This window comes from Nylanderia fulva, unplaced genomic scaffold (genome assembly GCF_048542155.1).
Source record: "Nylanderia fulva isolate GAGA-0341 unplaced genomic scaffold, ASM4854215v1 Scaffold2, whole genome shotgun sequence".
NCBI lineage: Eukaryota > Metazoa > Arthropoda > Insecta > Hymenoptera > Formicidae > Nylanderia > Nylanderia fulva.
Genome location: NW_028190263.1, coordinates 2,049,886 through 2,071,399, shown reverse-complemented (window position 1 = coordinate 2,071,399; position 21,514 = coordinate 2,049,886). Strand labels below are relative to the sequence as shown.

Below are 21,514 nucleotides of genomic sequence, written 5' to 3'. Positions count from 1 at the left end.
TTTCTTTTATTTATTTTAAACCAAAGATTTTTTTATTATATTATTTTAGTTATAGATTATATATTTGAATTGATCTTAATTAGTCTCTCTTGGAACAATATGATAATTGCGCGCGATAAACTATGATAAATTTCACTGCAACCCAAAGTTCATTTTCTTTTACAATAACAGTGAATTTCATCGACTGCTTTAATCGCTCTAATCGATATATTAACAATGCGAGTATATAAAGAGACCGAACGATTTCCGATTGTAGCACAGCTCTATATTTACGTTTGTTACAGGCAAGTAACAATGAGACAATATTTACGTATAGGCAGTGTATACACACATACACACATGCACGCATAGTTCAAAGATATTTCGTTCTTAATAGTAATATATAAGCACCAAATCGCGCAAATCCATGTTGCGTGTAAGAACGTATACACCTATTTCGCGCGTAATATAGGTATGTATAATAGTAATATAATCTATCGTATATATAATCTGTCGTTACAGCTTTTAAAAAATTGCATTACAAAATTGCATTTATTACGAATGTTATTAATAGTTAAATATTTATTACGAATGTTGATAATGGTTAAATATTTATTATACGAATGTTGAAATGGCACGTTTATCATAATAAAGCCTAATTTTTCGATTAAACAGCTGATAATCTGGAAAAGTACATAGAAGTGATCGAGTGCGATTAATGGTGCATTACGATTTTTTTAATCATCGAAATTGCAAATGTTAACGCTTTTATTAAGTGTCTACTTTGAAAGAGAAATATCTTAACTCTTAAACGATCACGTGGACGTACAAAGCGCGCCGATTTATTGCTTTTCCTTTTCTTTTCTCCTTTTAAAAAATTGACTCGAAAAATAAAATACGCGATCAAAGCAAACTAAATAATCTAGTCATCTTAAATCTCAATTCAGCATTTACATATTAATAGCATTGCGTGCTAATAATTTTTCGTGCAAAATAGATAAGAGAAGTGCACGTGTAAGCATAGATACGTACGTGTGTGTGTGTATATATGTATTTCAAAATTTATATTTTGCATTCGTGTATTATTCATAAAAAAACATAATAGTTTTAGTATTTATTTAAAGTTTCAGTATTTATTAAACGTGTATCCAAAAACTAATCATTTTAAAATTACAAGTATTTATATGTTAATATATAAATACTTTTCTTTTCATAGAAGATTTAATATGTAAATTTAAATATGTAAAGTTATTAGTAAACATCAATTGCAAACCTATTATTTTTGAATTTATGTATCATTTCTGTTATGACTTTATTATTCAGTCTGTGTGATTATAATAAGCAAATATCTTTATACGTAAGAACATTTTATGATGTATTATTTTACAAATGTTTATCCTTAATAATTGCCAAAATAGAAAGAGATGAGATTATTACTTAATAAATTAAAGTAATAAAAAGAAGATTACTATTAAAAAAAATTAAAGGAAGATATTTTGTTGAAAGTAGCGTTCTTGAAGCAAAAATGAAGAATTTCCTAATATTAACAATAAGGTTTTCAGAAATGATTACACGTAAAACAATAAAGTTATAATAAAAACATAAATTTGAGAGAAACATTAAAAAAACTAAAAATATTGCAATTTTAAAATTTCTATAAAAAATCAACAATATATGTATATCAAACAAAAATTATTATTATATTGCTTAGAGTGTAATTGCCAATAAGAAAAATTCAATAATAATTATAATTTAAAAAATATTATTGAGTACAATAATCCTGTTTTTTTTTTCTTGTGTAAACATTTTTAATACTTTTTGCCTTTCTTTTATTTTCATTAAGTTTAAATATTTCCTCTCTCTCATTCTCTTATATATAATTTTCAAATTCCCTATTATTTCAAAATTATATAAAATAAAAAATAATTTAATGCTCACCAGTATGATGCGCAACAGTGGTGTTGTAGAATATAATGTTGATCTGTAAAATAAATATATCCAACTTATAAAACAGTATCCAAAATAATTAATATTTCAAAAAACAGTTATTGCGCTCAATTAAATTATTTGTTGTTTAAATAAAGATATTTAATAAGAAAAGTTCCCCAACTTTACAAAAAAACATCTTTAATAACAATTTAATTCTAATATAAAAAATCTAAATAATTATAAATTGTAAACAATATTGAAACATTTTGTATAAAATATTTTAATTAGAAATATTTGATTAAATGTCTCAAATATTTTCAAATTGAGAGAGAAAGGAGGAAGGGAGGGAATATTTATACACATATATTTATTATGATATAAAACCTATTTAAATTTTCCGAAACAACAACCTATAAATTAAATAAGTTAAAGCTTGCTCACCTCACTCACATTGTTCCTTCTTTCTCGTTAATTCTTTATTGATTCTTCCATGTTTCATTCAGTTGCTCATGAAAACATGGTTAAGTACAATTACGAGTGTATTAATCGGTCGAACGTAACGACTGCACAGCAATTTACCATAACATTCCCGACATTAATCATACAAGATGCACTTTATTTTATGTCACGATAAGAGAACGAACATCGCGAAATTAAAAATCAATATTCACAGGTTGCGATTAATATTTGAAAAGATATAGTTTCTCACACAATTTACTTTGATCGATTGAATCTCATGAAATACGTACGTTAATAAGCACGCGAAGTTAGCACCTGACATAGACTATGACATATGACAGACTATGGTACCTGATATAATATTTTGACAATCTGAAGTCGTATGCATATCGAGTGACGTAACGATAGCGGCAACTTCAATTTGGTATCGCGAGATATATCGATTTCGAGAATCGATCTAATGGAGACGCGATATATCGTTCCAAAATACACAGTTGAAATTCACGTAATGCACACGCGAAATGTATTAATGATAAGCAAATTACAATATCACAATTTATTCCTTCATTCGAATTATTCGATCCAATGATTCTCGGGTATTACTCTATGCATTCTCGACCCGATAATGGTAGACAAATTATATTTAACCCGCAACAAGCGCGATGCGAAATATATTTTGATCGTAAGATTGTAGAAACATTTCTCGCTCTAATAAATATCGAAATAAATTGGCGCGAAATATGTACATATATCTATATATATGTACTTCGATAAATAGTTGTCGACACGCTTAATTGTATAATAATCGCGTTTTTTCAATTAATACGACACATGTATTCGGCACTCGATCACGGACTTATAACGCGCCATTGACGCGTCTCGGTATGCGACCTTGTTATTCCCGCGCTACGGAGGGACGGAGTGGGGGGAGGGAACTGTCATTCACGTGGCTCGCAAGTCGTAAGCTGCTGCGTATACGTCATTAGCCTTCGTAACGCGATCGCGAGAACATTGAGAATCATCAGAAACGGTGACGATTAATAAATACCAGCGATTTAATATTAGCAATTATCGATCCGCGTGATTAAATAATCACGATAAATCAATTGTAAAAGTATCGCGGTGATGTAATTAATGATCGAAACATGTTAAGCTCTCGCACGATATATTTATTCGAAATAGAAATCTATGCGATAAAGTGTAGAGATTATAAATTATTCTATTTATTCCATGTTCGATTATATTTGTTTCTTTTTGGATATACATATACATATGTATATCGTATATCGCGTTTTGGTTTCGAATTCTTCGTTTATGCGACTGTAATTTACATACGTTTCAATTTTGGATCGAAAGCACAGAATAATACATGAGTGATCGAATCGAATGGTTCACAACACGTAAAGAGATAAAATGAAAAATAATATATCGATCTCTTTATTAATGTACGTAATTACGTTTGATTTCGTGGGATTTATATGTTTGAAATTATATTTCATTAAATTTAGACTCTCTTGGATGGTATTATTGGACGGTATCTTTTAACTAATAGTCATTTAATTAGTAGGCACAAGCATGCTTATTTCAAGACCTCGAATAATAATTTATTAATTGCGTGACATTTCACGATTTCTACATCGAATCTGATAAAATAAAAAATTTTATTATAATTTTATTATCCAAATTTTTCTATCACGCGAGCAATCAATAAAATAATGATATATATTTTCGAATTTTTAATATTTTCCTTTCACTGTAAATTGTATATTTATCCTTATATTCTAATATAAGATAGTAAAGTTTTCTTAAAATGCATATATTATTTTTGAGCGGCAAATGTGCTAATAAATAAGCATTGCGTGAATTTAGATTTGACAGCTTAGTCATGTATTTTTTTATGAGAGATCACAGCTGTTTTCTCGTTGTATCTCATCACAATATAATAATGTGTATGATTAACATCGGGAGTACCATATGCAAAGTGTCACACGATTGTCATATTCTATCGATTAGTGTGCGTGTTTGTAATTAATATGATTTTGCGAGTGTCATTATGATGAAACAAAAAAGGAAAAACGAGAAAGCATCGAGCAACTGTGAAGCAGCCACAGGGTGAGTGATTTATAACTGATTTAATTTATTATTTGTTATTCGTAAAATGAATTGCACAATAATCCCTGCGATAATGATCGATTTTAAGTATCATTATCTAATATAATGCACATATAAAATAATTTGAATTATTTGGTCATTTGTATAAGAGCCTTTCATAAAAAAATATATATATCTTAAAATTGTTTAAAATTTTTATAAGTATTTAGATTCTTTATGAATATTAGATTTAGATTTTTATTATCTTTTATAAAAAATTTGTACTTAAAGAATTTTTAAAAATTATTTAGTAATTATATAGTAATTTTTTATTTCATAAATATATTTTTTGAACAAAAAACTAATAATTAATTAAATTTAAAGTGCAATAATTTTTTCTTTAAAATATATCATTATTTCGGATACTGTTTTATATATTATAATTTGGATATATTTTTTACAAAATCACCATGTCAATACGCATTGTAATGAGTGTCAATTATTTTCTATTTCACATATACACACACATACACACATATTCCAAAAAATCGATTTATATAAATTATATCAAGTATATACATATATTTAATGAGTGTCAATTATTTTCTATTTCACATATACATACATACACACATATTCCAAAAAATCGATTTATATAAATTATATCAAGTATACATATATTTAATATATATATATATGACATTGAGAAAATTAAAATCAAAGAGAGAGAGAGAGAGAGAGAGAGAGAGAGAGAGAGAGAATAAATGTGAATAAAAATAAATGTGTAAACAAATGCTACTTTTTAATGTTGTGTGAACAAATTGAATATATCAAATTTTTTCGGATTCTGACTGGAATTAATATTTTTTTTATTATAAGAAATCCTGAAAAATGCAATCACTGATTAATTTTATTTTTGGCACGTTGATTTCTCATAGAAATTTCAGAACTTAGAAGGGTTTAAATTTCAAGGAAATTACTCTTGTTTAAGATACATATATATGTTGTATATATATCTTAAATTTATGTATTTTAGTGGACAATATTTTAAAGTGACGCGCTAAGTATGCCAACGTGTTCACAGTCGTTTATTCATTATATATATCTTTTTCTAAATTCAACTATCATGCGACAGAGTGACACGATGTTCAATGTAATGTCATACCAAATACTATGTACAAAAGTGTTGGATCGTGCATTATGAGTGCAATCAATATTCGATCTTCAATAGATTCGTATTCGCGTATCGTCATAGAAATCGCGTAACGTGCACAAGATTAAATTACGAGGAACCATTCATCTATTCGATTAAACCGCAATCGAAGGAGCGACATCGTGTGCATTTAAGCGATCTATTCGTAGCTATGAAGCGATTCTGTATACGTCTAATATATAGTCTATTCCTTTAATGCACCGACTCGCAGCGTGTTTGATTAGTATCTAGGACGGAGACAATATCTCTTAGTGTGAGAGCAAAGCTCGATCTTCCCGATCTCCCACGAGAGCTGTCAATTCAATTAAAATGTGAGTAACGCATCCGTACAAATTAAGTAATTATTTGATAGTTAAATATTATTATATCTATCATATCACTATAACTTTTTTTATCTAAATAATTGTAAAAGTATGTGAAAAATAAAATTGTATAGTTTTTTCGGGAATGATCGATACGTAAGCTAACACGAAGGTCGAGCGAGAGCATGGTACATTCTAAAGTTTAAGATAGATCATGCTCAACGATCATACGCTCGCGCATAATCCACAAAATGCGAAGAAAGATATAGAAATTAGAAGAAAAAATATATGATATTTATATCTTATGAATATGCTGATGTATAGGTATATTTACATCAATTTAAAATATAAATAAAAACTTTTTCAGATAATGAAAATCGCTGATTATAAATTGACGAGCAAATATATAGTTTAACAAATTTAGATATTTATTAAAAATTTTTAAATATGCAAATTTTTCTCGTGAAATAATTTTTGTATTTAATACTATTATATATATACATTTTTTTACTTATTAAATGTTCGTACAATACAAGTCAAAACAGAATAAAAAATAATAGAATAAAAATTTTACACGTACAGATTATTTATAACTTTTACAATTTATCTTTAAAGGTTTTCTTGTCGATTTAATGAATGAATATATTTTCATCGATATCGATGTTCCATCAATAGCAAGGAAATATCAACAATTGTATTTGCGTAAAATGACGGTGTGTAATGATGAATAAAAAAAAAAAAAAAAAAAAAAAAAAAATTAAAATTAAAAAAAAACGATGCGTTGTAAAATAGGACGGGATATATGAGGGAGCGTAAGTCGTTGGTAATTTTTGACAATATACAATCTCTCCCAGCGTTTTTTTGCTGAGTTCGTCAAAGGCGACCGGACCGTGCGAGGAGAAGGGCAACATCCCGTCGTCGCCCTTTGCCCTTTCACCAGCTTTCTTCTATCGCTCACAAAGGTGATTAAAGTATTTTCATAGCTAGTCGATCACGCTCAAAGAAGATTAGATAGAGGATAAATGTATGCTCTGTACACACTTTAGAACAGCTTTTCTATTAAAAGACATCAATATTTTATAAAATATAACGCGGATTAGTAGTAACTTCTTAAATTATCACGAAGATATTCTATTTAAAATTGTAGCGCAATAATTAAGTATAAGAGAATGCGATAACTTTATAAATATTTTTATGTACATTGATTCTTTTATATCGATTCCAATATTAAAATAATACGCTAACTTTTACTAGAAATTTAAAATATCTATTACATTAAAAATTTTGTGACGAGATTATTCATTTGGATTAGAGAGTGATATAATAAAAAATACATATATATATTATATGTAAAATCGAATGCATTTTAATGCGGACGGATTAATGCGGACTCAATAATATTAATATTTCACGATTCATTGATTCTTTTAATTCTTAGCAAATATGAAGCAGTTGAAACGTGCGATTAACTATGTAAAGAAAAGGTAAGCTGCTTCTTAAATATTAAAGAGATTTAATTATTAAATTCACCAGATACATTCTGTTAACAGGTCTTCTTAGAAACGAAAGCACACCGCTAATATTTATGTATCACAATCGTTTCCTCACATGAAACGGAGTGAAAATAAAATATAAATCGATAGACTTTACGGGAGATATTATGGGAGATCCAAATAAATGAAAATACTGTATTTGATGCGTTGTTATGAGAAAGAAAACAGCTTCTACCCTACATCTAATCTTCTGTGGTCGCGAGACTTCGATTCGAATCATCAATTAGCATATTTTGGCGCGACTCACGCGTTTACTTGAAAGAGTTTCTGGTTTTTCCCGGTCCCTCATCCTGTGAACGGTCCGGCGTGTGTGTTCATTCCGATGGGAGGAAATAAGGAGAGTTCGCTCGGGTCCGAAGGGAGAAGAATTTAGGGGTGCGAGAGGTTTAGGGGTACGAGGGAGGCCAGAGGGAAGAGAGTATACACTTAGAGGCGAAGAGAATCAGCACACATCGCCGATTGGAGGCGAGTTGATAGAGCTCGGCAAGGTCCGACATATTAGAGCAGGTAGTAAATTTGCGTGTGATCGAGCGAGTGTGTGACGAGTGTGTGTCTCTCGGCAGCTTCGACTCAACGATGCCGGTCAATGCGCGCTGTCGGACATTGCCTGCAACATAGCGACACCAAGTGCGTGAGAGAGAGACAGCTGCAGCACCAGGTAATCAGTTTATTTCGCGAGAAATGCAGCGCACGGATGATGATCCCCGTGAGCTCCCTTTATCGCGCGCGAATCCTCTCGCGTTCGGACGCGCCCGGTTTCACCCTTTTCGTCATTGTTCGGGCAGAGCAAGAAAGAGAGAAAGACGCAGGGTGTATACTCAAATCTTATAGAAATAAATCCCTGGGGATTCCATCATTTTCCAGGTGCTTTTTTAAGGATTTTCAATCATATTTAGAATACAATTTTCAAATAAGTTTATTTGTTATACATCATTTTTTAACATAAATTAAGTATTTTTTTTTAATATAATAATGTAATATAGTATTATATTATAATAAAATATATTTTTATATATACTTTATATAAATAGATTTTTTAAAATTATAGTTTAAAATCAAAGGGGCAATTTTTTTAGAAATTCCCTGAGTACAAATCAAATTCCATAATAATTCCAGGATTTTTCAAGGAGTATACACCCTGGAAAGAGAAAGAGAGATAAGGGGGGGAGGGGAAGAGGGAAGGAGAATTTCGCGAAAAGTATATCTTTTTAATGATATTGATTAAAATTTTATATATATGTTTGTATTGTGCAATATACATACGAAGAGAATTTTTGTCTTAGAATTTACCCTGAAAATTATGCAATCGTGGAACAATATGATAGTGGAAGAATTTGTTTATCAATATCTACATAGTAAAATTAATCGAACATATTTTACATCTTATTGTGGTAAAGATTTAATCAGAGAAACTCTTATAAATTCCAATACCATATTGTTTCACGATTACCATGATTTTCAGAGCAAATTCTAAGAGAAAATTTTCTCTGTGGGTGTGATTCTTTTATAACAATATATAATATTTAAAAAAATTTAAGCATTTCTAATCTCGTCTTATATATTATTAGTTTTCACCCCTTCATTATTTTACTATAATCGTTAAATTTTTTCACGTAGCTTCAATTTCGATATTACGATATCGTACATGCAACAGTTAAAGCATAAAAAGTCTTCCTGAATACTCTTGAATTAATTAACTCTCCCTAATTTGGGCTACACAATTCTTAAAGTGTACTCATTCTCGTTTCGTACGAATATTTCTTCATCCAAGAATGAATTTACGATCATCAAAGATGAACACAACGTAAATGAACAAAATTCACTTCACTTTGCGACGATTCACAAATCCTCGTCACCGATTATTGATACATATATAGAGAAGCATAAAAACACATGCTTAACTATATCTTGATTCACCTAATTTCGTTCACTAGAAATCACCCCCTACCTTATGCAATGAATAATATAAAAAAAAGTGTGAAAGAGCTTGAAATCGTCAGAACAATCTCCTAAAAAGAAAGAAAGAAAGAGAGCATATAGATGGTCGTATCTATATTCTCATTTGATTATAAGATACAAGCCGAGTGCGAGTGTGCTTGTTTATATAAATAAGTTGTACTTGAGTATATAACAAAGTGTAAAACGCGTGTGTCCGCGCGTCGCAACGCGATTCCGACAATATACGCGCCACGGGATACGAAATGAAGTGACACTACACTACTATCCGCGCCGCGTTTTCGTAAGCGGAGTCATCCTCTTAAATAAGACACGCGGCCGTGTGAACCGGGTGCCACCGCTTCGACTATTAAAAGAGAACAGCATACTTATTGTTCACGAGTGGAGCGTTCCAGGACCGCAGTGATGCGCGCTCGGTTAAAAATAATACCGCGTGCCTCGAGAATTATTAGACGCGCGCGACTCGTCGACAAAAAGCATATATGTATATGTATAGATTTGGACGACGTTGTCAGTTTCGAATGCACAACAACCGGAATCGATACCGATGTACTATATGTATGTCTGCATGTATATTGCATTGTAAACATATGGCTGTTTAAGCCCCCGGATATAGTTTCAAACGTGTGGTGTTTATTGACAAGTATGGAGAGAACACGCTGGACACACAAATCAATGAGACACGATTTCGCAGATTACATTGTTCGCGTTAACAAAACATAGTAAAAATCGTAAAAAAGTCCAATGCGAACACGCATATGTACCTATGTGTAAATATATTTTTTTAAACAGCTATCAACGCTGTCGTGTCATGATCCTATATTTTCTGTCTGTTTTTTTATCAAAAAATGTAGATTTGTCAGTAAAATATATTTAAACGAATTTTTTCATATTTTTTTTCCAGTATGAAAGATTCGATCTGGAGTGCAAATAAAATTTTCGAATAAAAACAATCAAGTCAGAATCCAATGCATAACTCAATTTATAAAAATAGCAACGAATTGAAATGAGCCAAAGATAAATTAATAATTACAAATAATAAATTTAATTAAGATCAAATTCACATTATTGCTATTAAGCCAAAACCTTCTAATTTAAAACTTAGTTATTAGTATTTAATAATAATATTATTAATAATAAAAAAAGTTGTAAGAGAGAAAAATGGAAAAAATGTTTCAAATTAATCAAAAAATAAATCAATTAATGCTAGAGTTTATTTTCTACTAATTAGTAAAATAATATACGTATTCGTTGTAAGTATGTAATGTAAGTATTCTATCAAAATTTATATGTGTATAATGTGCATATTTTTGTTATGCGTATTTTTGTTTTTAATGTTTAACTAAATATAGTAACTGTACCGAGATCCCGTATATTTTTATTCCACGTTGCATCAAGAGCAACATCAATTATTAACGAAATAATAAACGAATTCAAACAAATGTGCGCGTTGTGATCGTCATCAGCATCGTTTCAAACAATCGCTAAAAATGTCACGATCGTTCGCAACCGAAAAGAGTAAATGTTGTTAAAAAAAGAAACCATCCAAGGAGGCTGGAATATAAAGGGTTTTGTCCAACAAATTAGTATGAAACTCGACAATTGTTTATCAAAAGAGCAATTGCTGAATTCTGTGCACAAATTAAAGTGATTAACAGACGATACGTTATATGAGAAAGTTTTCGTTCTCAAGTCTTATTACATTACCGTAAACACTTTAATTGGCGTGAATTTAAGAGCGAGCTTTTTCTCAACAAATTATAAACTTAATTAGAGCAGTAATGGTTGAATTTCATTATTCCAGCATCCGTGGAAATTTTTCGGAAATTATATCGCTCTTTCGGGCTCCGCGTCGGTTCGCTCGCGAACTGAAAAACATTGGGCGAAGATCGTTCGACTACAAGAAGGATCATTAATATAGAGAGCAAAAATGAATCGGAAAGAAAACTCATAAAGAGTCTACGAGCCAAATCTGGCTTAAAAAATGAAACATCGCGCAAACCTTTTATTTTATATATCTGCGTCCGACTGTGGTCAGATTGCAAGTCCAATTCATATGCAAAAGAGATCCTCCCGAATTTTCGAATATTATATAACGTAGTACACGTGCGTGAATGCATTGTAAATATACATACGTTATGCATATAGATATACTTCACGTAAGTGATATAACTAATGGCGTGTAATATTTACGCGTGGCGAGACTAAATTCAATTAAATGGCGTGGCGTGTGTATGCCTAATTATATAATGTTACTGAGAAAAATTGAATCAATTAGTCGCCTGTATGGCATTAAAGATATAATTAGATTCGCGATCGAATTCATATTAACATTATTGTCACTGTTGACATACAATATTAATACATAAATATATAAGTAATATTATTGATTATTCAAAATAGTGAATTATTATATAAATTGAATATATATAGAGTTGAATTATTATATATACCACATAAAATGTCTATACTATGCTTTTGTTCGAAATAAAAATGAAAGAGAAAAATAGCTTTAGAATTATTTGAGTTATTTTAAAACATGCGCAACATATTGTTACATAATGGAAATTTTTAAATCTCTTTTAAAAAACTAACATTAGAGGTGATATTACACACAATTTTATTCATTTTAAATGAAAACATTATTTCAAATTGTAAAAAAAAAGTTCTAACAGAGATATTGTGAAATGCTTGAATTCACTGCTCTCGTAAATTAATTAGAAAACACTACGAATTGTCATTAATGGAATTAAAGAAAGGAAAAATAATCTCGAGTAATTTATATTTGAGTATAATTATAAATAAATGGATTGCTCGAATAAATGTAGGACTTGCGATCGATAAAGTCGGGGACAGGTACATATCTCTTTATGTTGCGTCTCTATCTCATGTAACCTTTTCAATTAAGCGATATGCATCGCATAGAGCGATATGGAAACAATTATGCAAATAAATGTTATGCGGAGAGAGCGTCACTTCTCGACGCTATTCGCGATATACCAATTCCTCTATACATATAATGCTACTGCATTAAAACACAAAGTCACACATTGCTTTTTTTATCTCTGGTAACGATAAAAGTTACAGATTAAAAATATAGTCAAAAATAATAAATCAAAAGAGAAGCAATATAATGATTTGATGTATATATCGTGATATATGATTTCATATTATCATATATTAAGTTATTATATTTATAATATTAAAAAAAAGGTTATAGGAAAAAAAGAAATAAAATTCTCCACAAAAAGACGTTCTGCCCCACTCCATGCGCAAGCATATACGTCTTGTATTTTCATCTTTCGGAGTAAATATTTGTCCGGCAAGGGCACGAGGAGCACTTCCGTGCGAGGATATGAAATAATAAGCGATACATATGACAAAGAACTCCGCCCAACGCCAACCCGATAAAATATTTACTCGACTCGCGGAAATCGTGCATCAAACTCCTGAATTCAATATTGCCGGCGAGGGTTTCACCGGTTACGAAAGAGAGGAAGTCGCACACAATTGGCATGGTTCGATCGATATATATATATATATATTTTATATTTATATATATATATATATATATATATGTTAGGGCAAAAACACAAGTATGTGTAATAGACAAAAAATGTCACACGTCGAGCGCGTATGGCTCTCGTAGCAGCGATTTCCAATCTTTTTCGACCTTTCGACCATTTTCATTATAAACTCTGAGATTCTTTAAAAACTGTTCAATTTAAAGAAAAAATTATAAATTGTTTTCTTATTAATCCGAAAAGCTTGTACTGTCAAAATTTTAATTTTTTAAAATTTTATAAATGTGATGTATAAAAAAGCAAAAGAATATTTCAATTTAAAAAGATGCCACTTTAATATTACTTGTATGATGTTACATTAAAATGTAGTCTCTCGTTTCTACATCTTTCCTTTTAGAGCATTTCTTTAATTTTGATTAATATAATTTTTTTCTTTATTCATATATATTCAAACCTTTAATCGTACTTTCATGAATTTGCTTTCCTTCTTTATTAATTGAAAATCGCTACTTTATAGTACAGCAAAAGATTTTAGGGTTTACAATTTTCATGTGCTGTTCAAAACTACTAGCGGAAACAGACTACTTATAGGGTACATTGAACAAGCTATTAATCATATGTGGTCGACAATTATTAGTATCTACAATTGTTCACCAAATGTTCAATTCCTCTAAATTCAATCAATGTCTTATACACTTAACAAAAATTATAATATATATAATACTTCTCTCTAAATTTCTCTCTAAAGAAACTATGTTAGAAATTAGCAAGATTATTTAATAAAAAAAAATTGTACTTCTATATACATTTTCATAAAATATTTTTAAGATCCTACCGTAGCGAAAATGGGTTTTCTGAAATAATCAATAAGAAAATTATTCGAAGATTATTATATCACGCGAGCAAAAAGATGGAGAAATGAAGATACGATGATCGTCTTCGTACTTAAATACATTAAGTTGTCTTTTGATTGAAATTGTTCTCTCTAAAATATATAATGTATTTTGAGCTGAACAAAATATTTTGACAGATCAATTATTTTCTCTTGCGTTAAATATTGGTTGTAAGAAATTATGAAAAATTAAAAAATGTATCAATCAACTTTAATTGATGAAAATTGACCATTTTTAAATCCCCCATTTTAAATCAAGTTTTATGCAAAACTATTTCGTTTTTATTAATTTTCATCAATATCAAATAGCATAATCACTATCTATGGAATATTCGCATTGGTGAAAAGTGATAATGAATCACAATAATTAGCGTCTAACCATAAAACTGATCGCATTGGGGGGAGGAGCGGGGGGATGTGCTCGACGTGCTTCCTTTGTATACACGTAAAAAAATCTGTTGCCCACATTAAACGCGTTCAATCTCGTCGTCTTATTATCGCATAACAGTGACACGGTATAAAATATAAAAAATAAAAGAAACGTTCTCTGTAGCTACACGATTTCGACGAGTGTGAACCGATTTTCATTATCGCGATTGCAATGGATGCGTATCTATAGTTGTGGAAATAAATTAATAAAATAGAAGATTCAATATCATAGCCTCGATTATAAGATAAAGAAAATGTTTGTCATTATTTTAATATTATTTCATAATACCATTTATATAATAAAGCACATTTTAGAGAAAAAGATTTTAAGATATTTAATTTGAATAATGTTATTGTAATAATATCACACGTATTTTTCTAAATAGATTTGTTTCTACGATATTATATTTCTCAATATGTGAGATCTTTAAAGATATGTAGAATATAACTTGCAATAAGACAGCCGTATCGCGCGCGAAGGATTTAATCGGCCGTCCAGCGGCTCCAACTCCGTTTGACTAAACTCATATCAGCACTACTGGCGCGATCGCGCACCCAATGCAATCGTCATTGAATCCTATGTATGCGCGTATGGGATGATTCGCTTCTGTTTTCTGATGCCGAGAGTCATTCATTATTCCAAATTTCGAAGTTTTAAAAACAGTGATCAAATAAGAAAACATACATTTCTTTTTTAAATCTCGCTTTATATCTCTCATCATCCGCAAGATAAAATAATCAGCACGATGTATGTTAATTTTAACATTGTTATAAATTATGTGCATTTATATTTAAAAAAAAGGGTATATAACATAGATTATAATTAGAATGAACAGAATCACGCAAGAGAAATTTCTCACTTTATCCTGAAGAAATAAAGTTTTATTTCTTGGCTCCTTTAGCTCGTTCTCGTTGAAATCTAATTAACACTGGCTTTCGAGTTCGCAAATCAATCGGCATCACGAAAGCGAACCGACCGTATGCGCCGTACATAATACACGCGAGTGTTCTATATGTATAAGTGCATACATTCCACGTGGGACTTACGCTAGATGTGATATTCGCCTGGTTAGCGTGCTGCGCCGGTACCTCGTCTTGATAGTAATCGTCGTTCTGGGCACCTGTTACGCTCTGGGCGAAGTCGAGCAGCCGACGATTCGGGCTGTCGGGCGTATTGGGCAGGATCGTTGGGCAGGTTCGGGAAGCAAGCGTTGGACGCGCTGCGCCGATGACGTAGACCGTAATGCTCGTAATTGCGGTAACAGCCGGGCCCGGTCTGAGCGGGTCCGCGGCCGCACGCGGACTCTCCCTCTGTACTGTTACCATCCACCCCGGACATATTATGACCTGAAAGACAGAGTCAAGGTCTATATTCCTCGATATAGGTGGAAAGTAAGCTGAACGAGCTTCCAGTTAAATGAGGTTGTCAAAGAAGAGAGGACGAATATTAATTAAAAGAAAATTCTTTTTTTTTTTTTAATAATGTACTTGTTCACCAATTTAAATTTCTGCATACTGACGGACTTGTAGGAAAAGCAGAGAAAAAGATTTAGAAGAGAAATAAAGGTGATCGAAAGAAAGTGATTTAAGAATTTATCGAACCGAATATTTGCGTTAGTCTATGAAAATAATACAAATTGTAGATTTTTAGATGATAAGGGAAAATCATAGGATAATGATATGGCGCATATGTGTGCTACTCGGAATCGAGTTAATAACATATTGCAATCTACAGAAAAAGGAGATGCCTATTACTCGCGCAATCGCGATAATAGTGTAATCCAATTACAGTAAATTTTATTAGAGTTTGCATGCGCCCTTTACCTTGCTCCCGTGCCGGATGTTACACGAACGTGCGTCAGGGTCGTCGGAATCGCATAAATTGTGTCCGTAAGGTAACAATAATGTCTTTCGCCTGAAGCTATTTTAAAACGTGTACTTAATCGTAGCCACTCGATAAAAATGTCAAAAAACTAATGAAGGTAACTATAATATATCGCGATTGAGACAAGATTGAGGGCAGAGGAGAAAAAGAAAAAAATGAGAGAAACTAAAAAGAAAAAGAAGGATGTGTGCGTGTCGCTCCGCAAGTTGTCTCGCAGAGCCGCGACGATGCCAATCTCGGGTCGAGGTCGAGTTTTGTTCGATAAGTCGGCATAAAGCAGATCGCAGATATATCCTCCGCGAGGACATCGATCCGTCGCTTACCAGTGTCGACGATAACGTCGATGAGGTCCATGCTCTTGGCGAAGGCGTCTCTCAGGTTGATGTGATGGAAGGACACGATGCTGCCCTCCCGCTTGGCCCTTTCAAGGGCCTCCCGTCTTTTGATGGCTTTCTCCCGTCTCATCTGGTTTTTGTAGAATTCGGCGAAGTTGTTGACGATAATGGGAATGGGCAACGCGATTACCAGGACACCACATATACAACACACACTGCCGATCACCTTGCCGAGCGGGGTCGTGGGGTAGATGTCGCCGTATCCGACGGTGGTCATTGTGATGCCTGCCCACCAGAACGTCTCTGGAATGCTTATGAATTTGGTCCCGGGCTCCTCCTTCTCGGCGAAGTAGGCAAGGCTCGAGAATATAAGGACGCCCATTGCCAGGAAAAGCATCAGCAGGCCCAGCTCTTTGTACGAGTTACGTAGGGTGAAGCCAAGGCTCTGTAACCCGGTCGAGTGGCGAGCCAGCTTCAGAATCCTCAGGATCCGCATTATACGAAAAATTTGCACTACCCTGCGCACGTCCTGGAACTGGTCGTTAGCGTTCTTGTTGGTCTCGACCAGGAACAGAGATACGTAGTACGGCATTATTGCCAGCAGATCGATCACGTTAAGACCGCCCTTGAAGAATTTCCATCTGTTCGGTGAAGCACTGAACCTAAGCACGTACTCGAGAGTGAACCACGAGATGCACACGGCCTCCACATAGGCGAGCTGCGGATTGTCTTGAACGGTCCCCTTCTCATCATTCACTTGCATACTAGGAATGGTGTTGAGAGTTAATGCGATCGTCGAAAGCACAATAAAGAGTATTGATATCACAGCTATCACCTGGAAAAGCGACGAGTCAACCGATCAAACGGAGCTAATCCATCGCGAATTACCTGGTCTACGTGTAAAAACACTTTCCTTTCTTAATATTTTTTCGTCCGTCTTTATCGAATCTACCGTCGAGTACTTTGTAATATATACACAGTACTTAATCAAAGTTAAAGCACTATTATAATAGCGTAATCTGAAGCGAGTTGAAAAATCTCTATCATTTCTTTTTCCGACGAATACTTTTCAGATGCATTTCCAAGTATTATTAAACTTCAATTAAAATCTCGAGTGTTGAAAACAAATTATTAATAACACTATATTTATTCGCCCGATCTTTAACTCACGATATCTCGAAGATTATTCGTCGGAAAGGAAATGAAAAGGATTTATCGATTTCGCGTATTCGCTGTTGCAATATTGTCTTAACTTTTGTTAAGATTTCATATGTATATATACATAATTATGCTACCCTTATCGTCCATAAGATAGAGTGGAGGGTAATAATAAAAATAACTTGCCTACATTCTAGCCTCTACAATCAAAAAGTACGAGCTACTATCGTGATGAACAATAGAACACAATTGTTAAGACGTATGGAATAATTCGAGTGCAATTTTCCCCTGAGATCTCGACATTGTCAATCTTAATTATTCGATTTCTTTTTTAAACCGCGCGATACCATAAACCTTGGTCGAAGGAAGCATTGCAGACAGAAAAACAACAAACATATTCGATTTCATAAAGATAATAGATATAGACCCAAGAACACGATTCAAATATTCAGTCAATGCTGAATATTTAGCAAGCGTTACAGTAATTGTAATGGAACAAAAATGAAAGCTCTCACTGCACGAAAGAGTATACTATAATAAAATACGAAGCTAATGGAGAATACGATAAAAACAGTTTTTTTTTTTTGCAGCAGTACATTAGAAGCAGATATACATATATATGTATATGTATGTATTAATATATAATATATAATATATAATATATATAATTTTTTTGCATATATATTACACTGTGACTTTACACAATAAAGCAAGCGATACACTATAGCGACACACAGAAAGCCACTCTCTGATCGAATATTTTTGTTATACGTTATATTTACGTATAACATAATATTTTATATATTACACGAATATATTATATGAGTATATAATGATTAACACGTCATTTCTTCTACATCCCACAATTTTATTTTACAATCGAAAACATCGTAAAATTAATCAAAGCCACTACGTTATTTCCTAAAATTGAAAAGCTTGCTGATGGACACTACTGCTCAATTAACACCTAACATCGTTATAGGAAATACTATTTGCCGGGCGATTATTTAGCTCCAAGTACAAATTTGCGCTTCCCTGCACACATTTTGATTAGAAGAAATAGCGACGATAAAAATGAGTGCATCTCATTCTTGCAATATATATATATATATATATAAAAGGTTCTTCGCGAAACCAACACAGAGAGACAGAGAGGATGAGAAAGAGAGAGAGAGAGAGAGAGAGAGTTAGAAAAATCATCGAAGAAGCAAACACAACCTTGATGAAGCGGTAAACCCACCACAAACGTAAAGAAGAACGCAATGTCACGCTTTTGCGAAACTGGACGATCGATTTGGTAACAGGGAATGGATCGTAAAAGTATGTATAACTTGTAACACAGCTGCATTATCGGGCCTCGTCGTTTAAACGCAGTCTGCCCGACGTCGCTCGACTCACACAACTTTTCATTGTATTGTTCGGCCAGCGTATAAAAATACATCTATGCATCCCTTCAAAACCCCGCTCCCTTGCCCGACCTGAATTCCCCCATATATGCCCTTGTTTTTCCGAGAAGTCACCAACTCGTAGTCGTGTTTTCCCCCGTTCTTCCCCCTTTTTTTCACACCCCCTTCCCTATTACCACTCTACTTTCACGCCAGTGCAATCGCTACAATGTGAAATCAATTCGCCGCTTTGAGGACTCAGCGAAATCATGAGATTACTCAACACAAGATAACAAGGAGCTTGCTTTGCAATATTTAAATCGCAAATAAACAAGGGAAGGCGTACATTCGGGGACAAATCGGGGTTAGTTTTGTACAGATACTTGTATGACTCTACATTCGTTCCTTAAAAGATAGAATAATGGATATAAAAATATAATAATATTAAAGACGCTGCACTAGATCAAAATTTTAAAGATTCATATCTAACAAGAAAGAAGTATTTTATTCTTGAGGGAAAAAATCTCGTAATAAAAATTTAAAATCACTCACAAAAGCAGGTCAGAAGCAACAGCAATCACTTTATAAAAATATGAAAATGTCGTATATATTCTTATGTAATAAATTTTTATGAAAATTCTTTTATATATTTTTTATAGTTATTTATATAAAAATATAAATTTTCTCTATATTTATATTTATAGTTCATACCGAAAAATCATATTACTTTTGTCAATGAGAAAAGAATTTAATTCGTTTTACAGATTTGCTCCGAATGTACTGTCTCGTAAGCAAAAATTAGAAAAAAAAAACAGCAAAGGGAGAAAAAATCAATTTGTCATATTTTAACTCTTTGCGATCCAATATTGATTTCAATAATTATCATCATCGTTAAATATACTTTTTAATGTTATCTGACATATTTAAAGTTGTTCTTATTATTTGGGGAACTTTATGAAAATTTTTAAAAACAGTATAATTTTTTTTTATCGAACCTTTCGAATAAAATAAGAAAATGAAGAATTGTGTCAGAAAAAGATTGTGACATTCGTCTCAACATATGACCGCGAAAGAGTTAAACATACATAAATTAGGAAATCTCGAATGAGAGAGATGTTGGTTTATAAAATCAATGCCTCCGAAAGGAACGTACAATAAAATGCGTATATGTGTGTGCATGTATATATGTACTGTGACGACAGGATCGTGTTAAGCAAGTGCGTGCAGTGTATTCTGTGTGCGGAACGGAATTCGATAGTATTGTGCGGTAAAGCGAATTCGTGCGAGTTATTTTTTTTTTACATCTTTTTTTTCATTTATAACATTTATGGGTAGAAGAAGCCGAGATAGATTGAGAAAAGTAAGCGGAACAAGAAAGGCGGACAAAAATTGTGTAAGTTCATACATATCGTTTAGGCTAAAGTGCAGCGGCCCTCTCCTCCGAGAAGTTTAAGCCTACAGCGATACGTGGTTACAATTATTGCTCAGACAAGTATATCGTTCAGCCGTATAAAGAATGATCTTTGCAAATCATCTCTGCAAAGATCATTCGTCACTTATTCCTCTTTGCATGACTATAGTATAGTAAAAGTATCGAAATACCGAGCGATAAAAAATATCAGTATTATAATATTATGTATATGTATATTATTATTATATTAATATTTTATTATTCTGTATTTTGATACTGTTATTATCATATAGTCATGCAATTGTAAATAAAGAGTTCATACACATTGCGATATTGCGTGAATTCTAATAATGCACTCTGTTTAGAAATTATTGCGCGAACGAGATTTGATCTGTTATTTGAAAGAAATGGAGCCTCTAATAAATGCAGGAAAATACTAATTGTAAGATAATTTTAATAAATGCGTGAACAATTGTTAATGTATAAACGACTCATCTAGAAAACATTATATATGTTAATCAGTTATTTCAAAAACACTTTAATGTTGCGAAATTGATATGACAGCTGTTATTTTAATTATTAAATAATTGCTCCAGCCATTATTTCACTCACATGCAGAAAATAATGGAAATCTTGACATATTAATCAGTGATCCTTTAATGTAACGCGAAAATCTGTATAAATATCTGGAAACACAAATAAGCTACCAAATATTTGGCAAACAATTTTGCATCTGATTAAAATTGAGCTTAATTCAATGCACATAAAATTAATTTACATATATGTACATAAAATTAATAAAATTAATAAAATTTATGAAACATTCTTTAAATAAATATATGTATATAATATACATCTAATAAAATTTAATACATAAAAATATATATTATGTACAATATATCTAAAACCTAATAAATTTGGCTTCACGAATTTACATTTAATAAAATAATTTAATAATTTGAATTCCAATATATATTTTACAATCACAAATATTTGTCTTAACACGGTAGATA

General features: G+C 31.9%; 1 protein-coding gene across 1 annotated transcript in view; it reads right to left on the bottom strand.

Moving 5' to 3' along the window:
* The window catches only part of Shab (Shaker cognate b), a 43,981-nt gene that overhangs the window by 16,222 nt on the left and 6,245 nt on the right, over positions 1 to 21,514 (bottom strand). Inside the window, 3 exon segments of the mRNA XM_029321488.2 lie at positions 15,375 to 15,509; positions 15,511 to 15,674; positions 16,536 to 17,382. Coding sequence (XP_029177321.1) covers positions 15,375 to 15,509; positions 15,511 to 15,674; positions 16,536 to 17,382 — 1,146 coding nt within the window.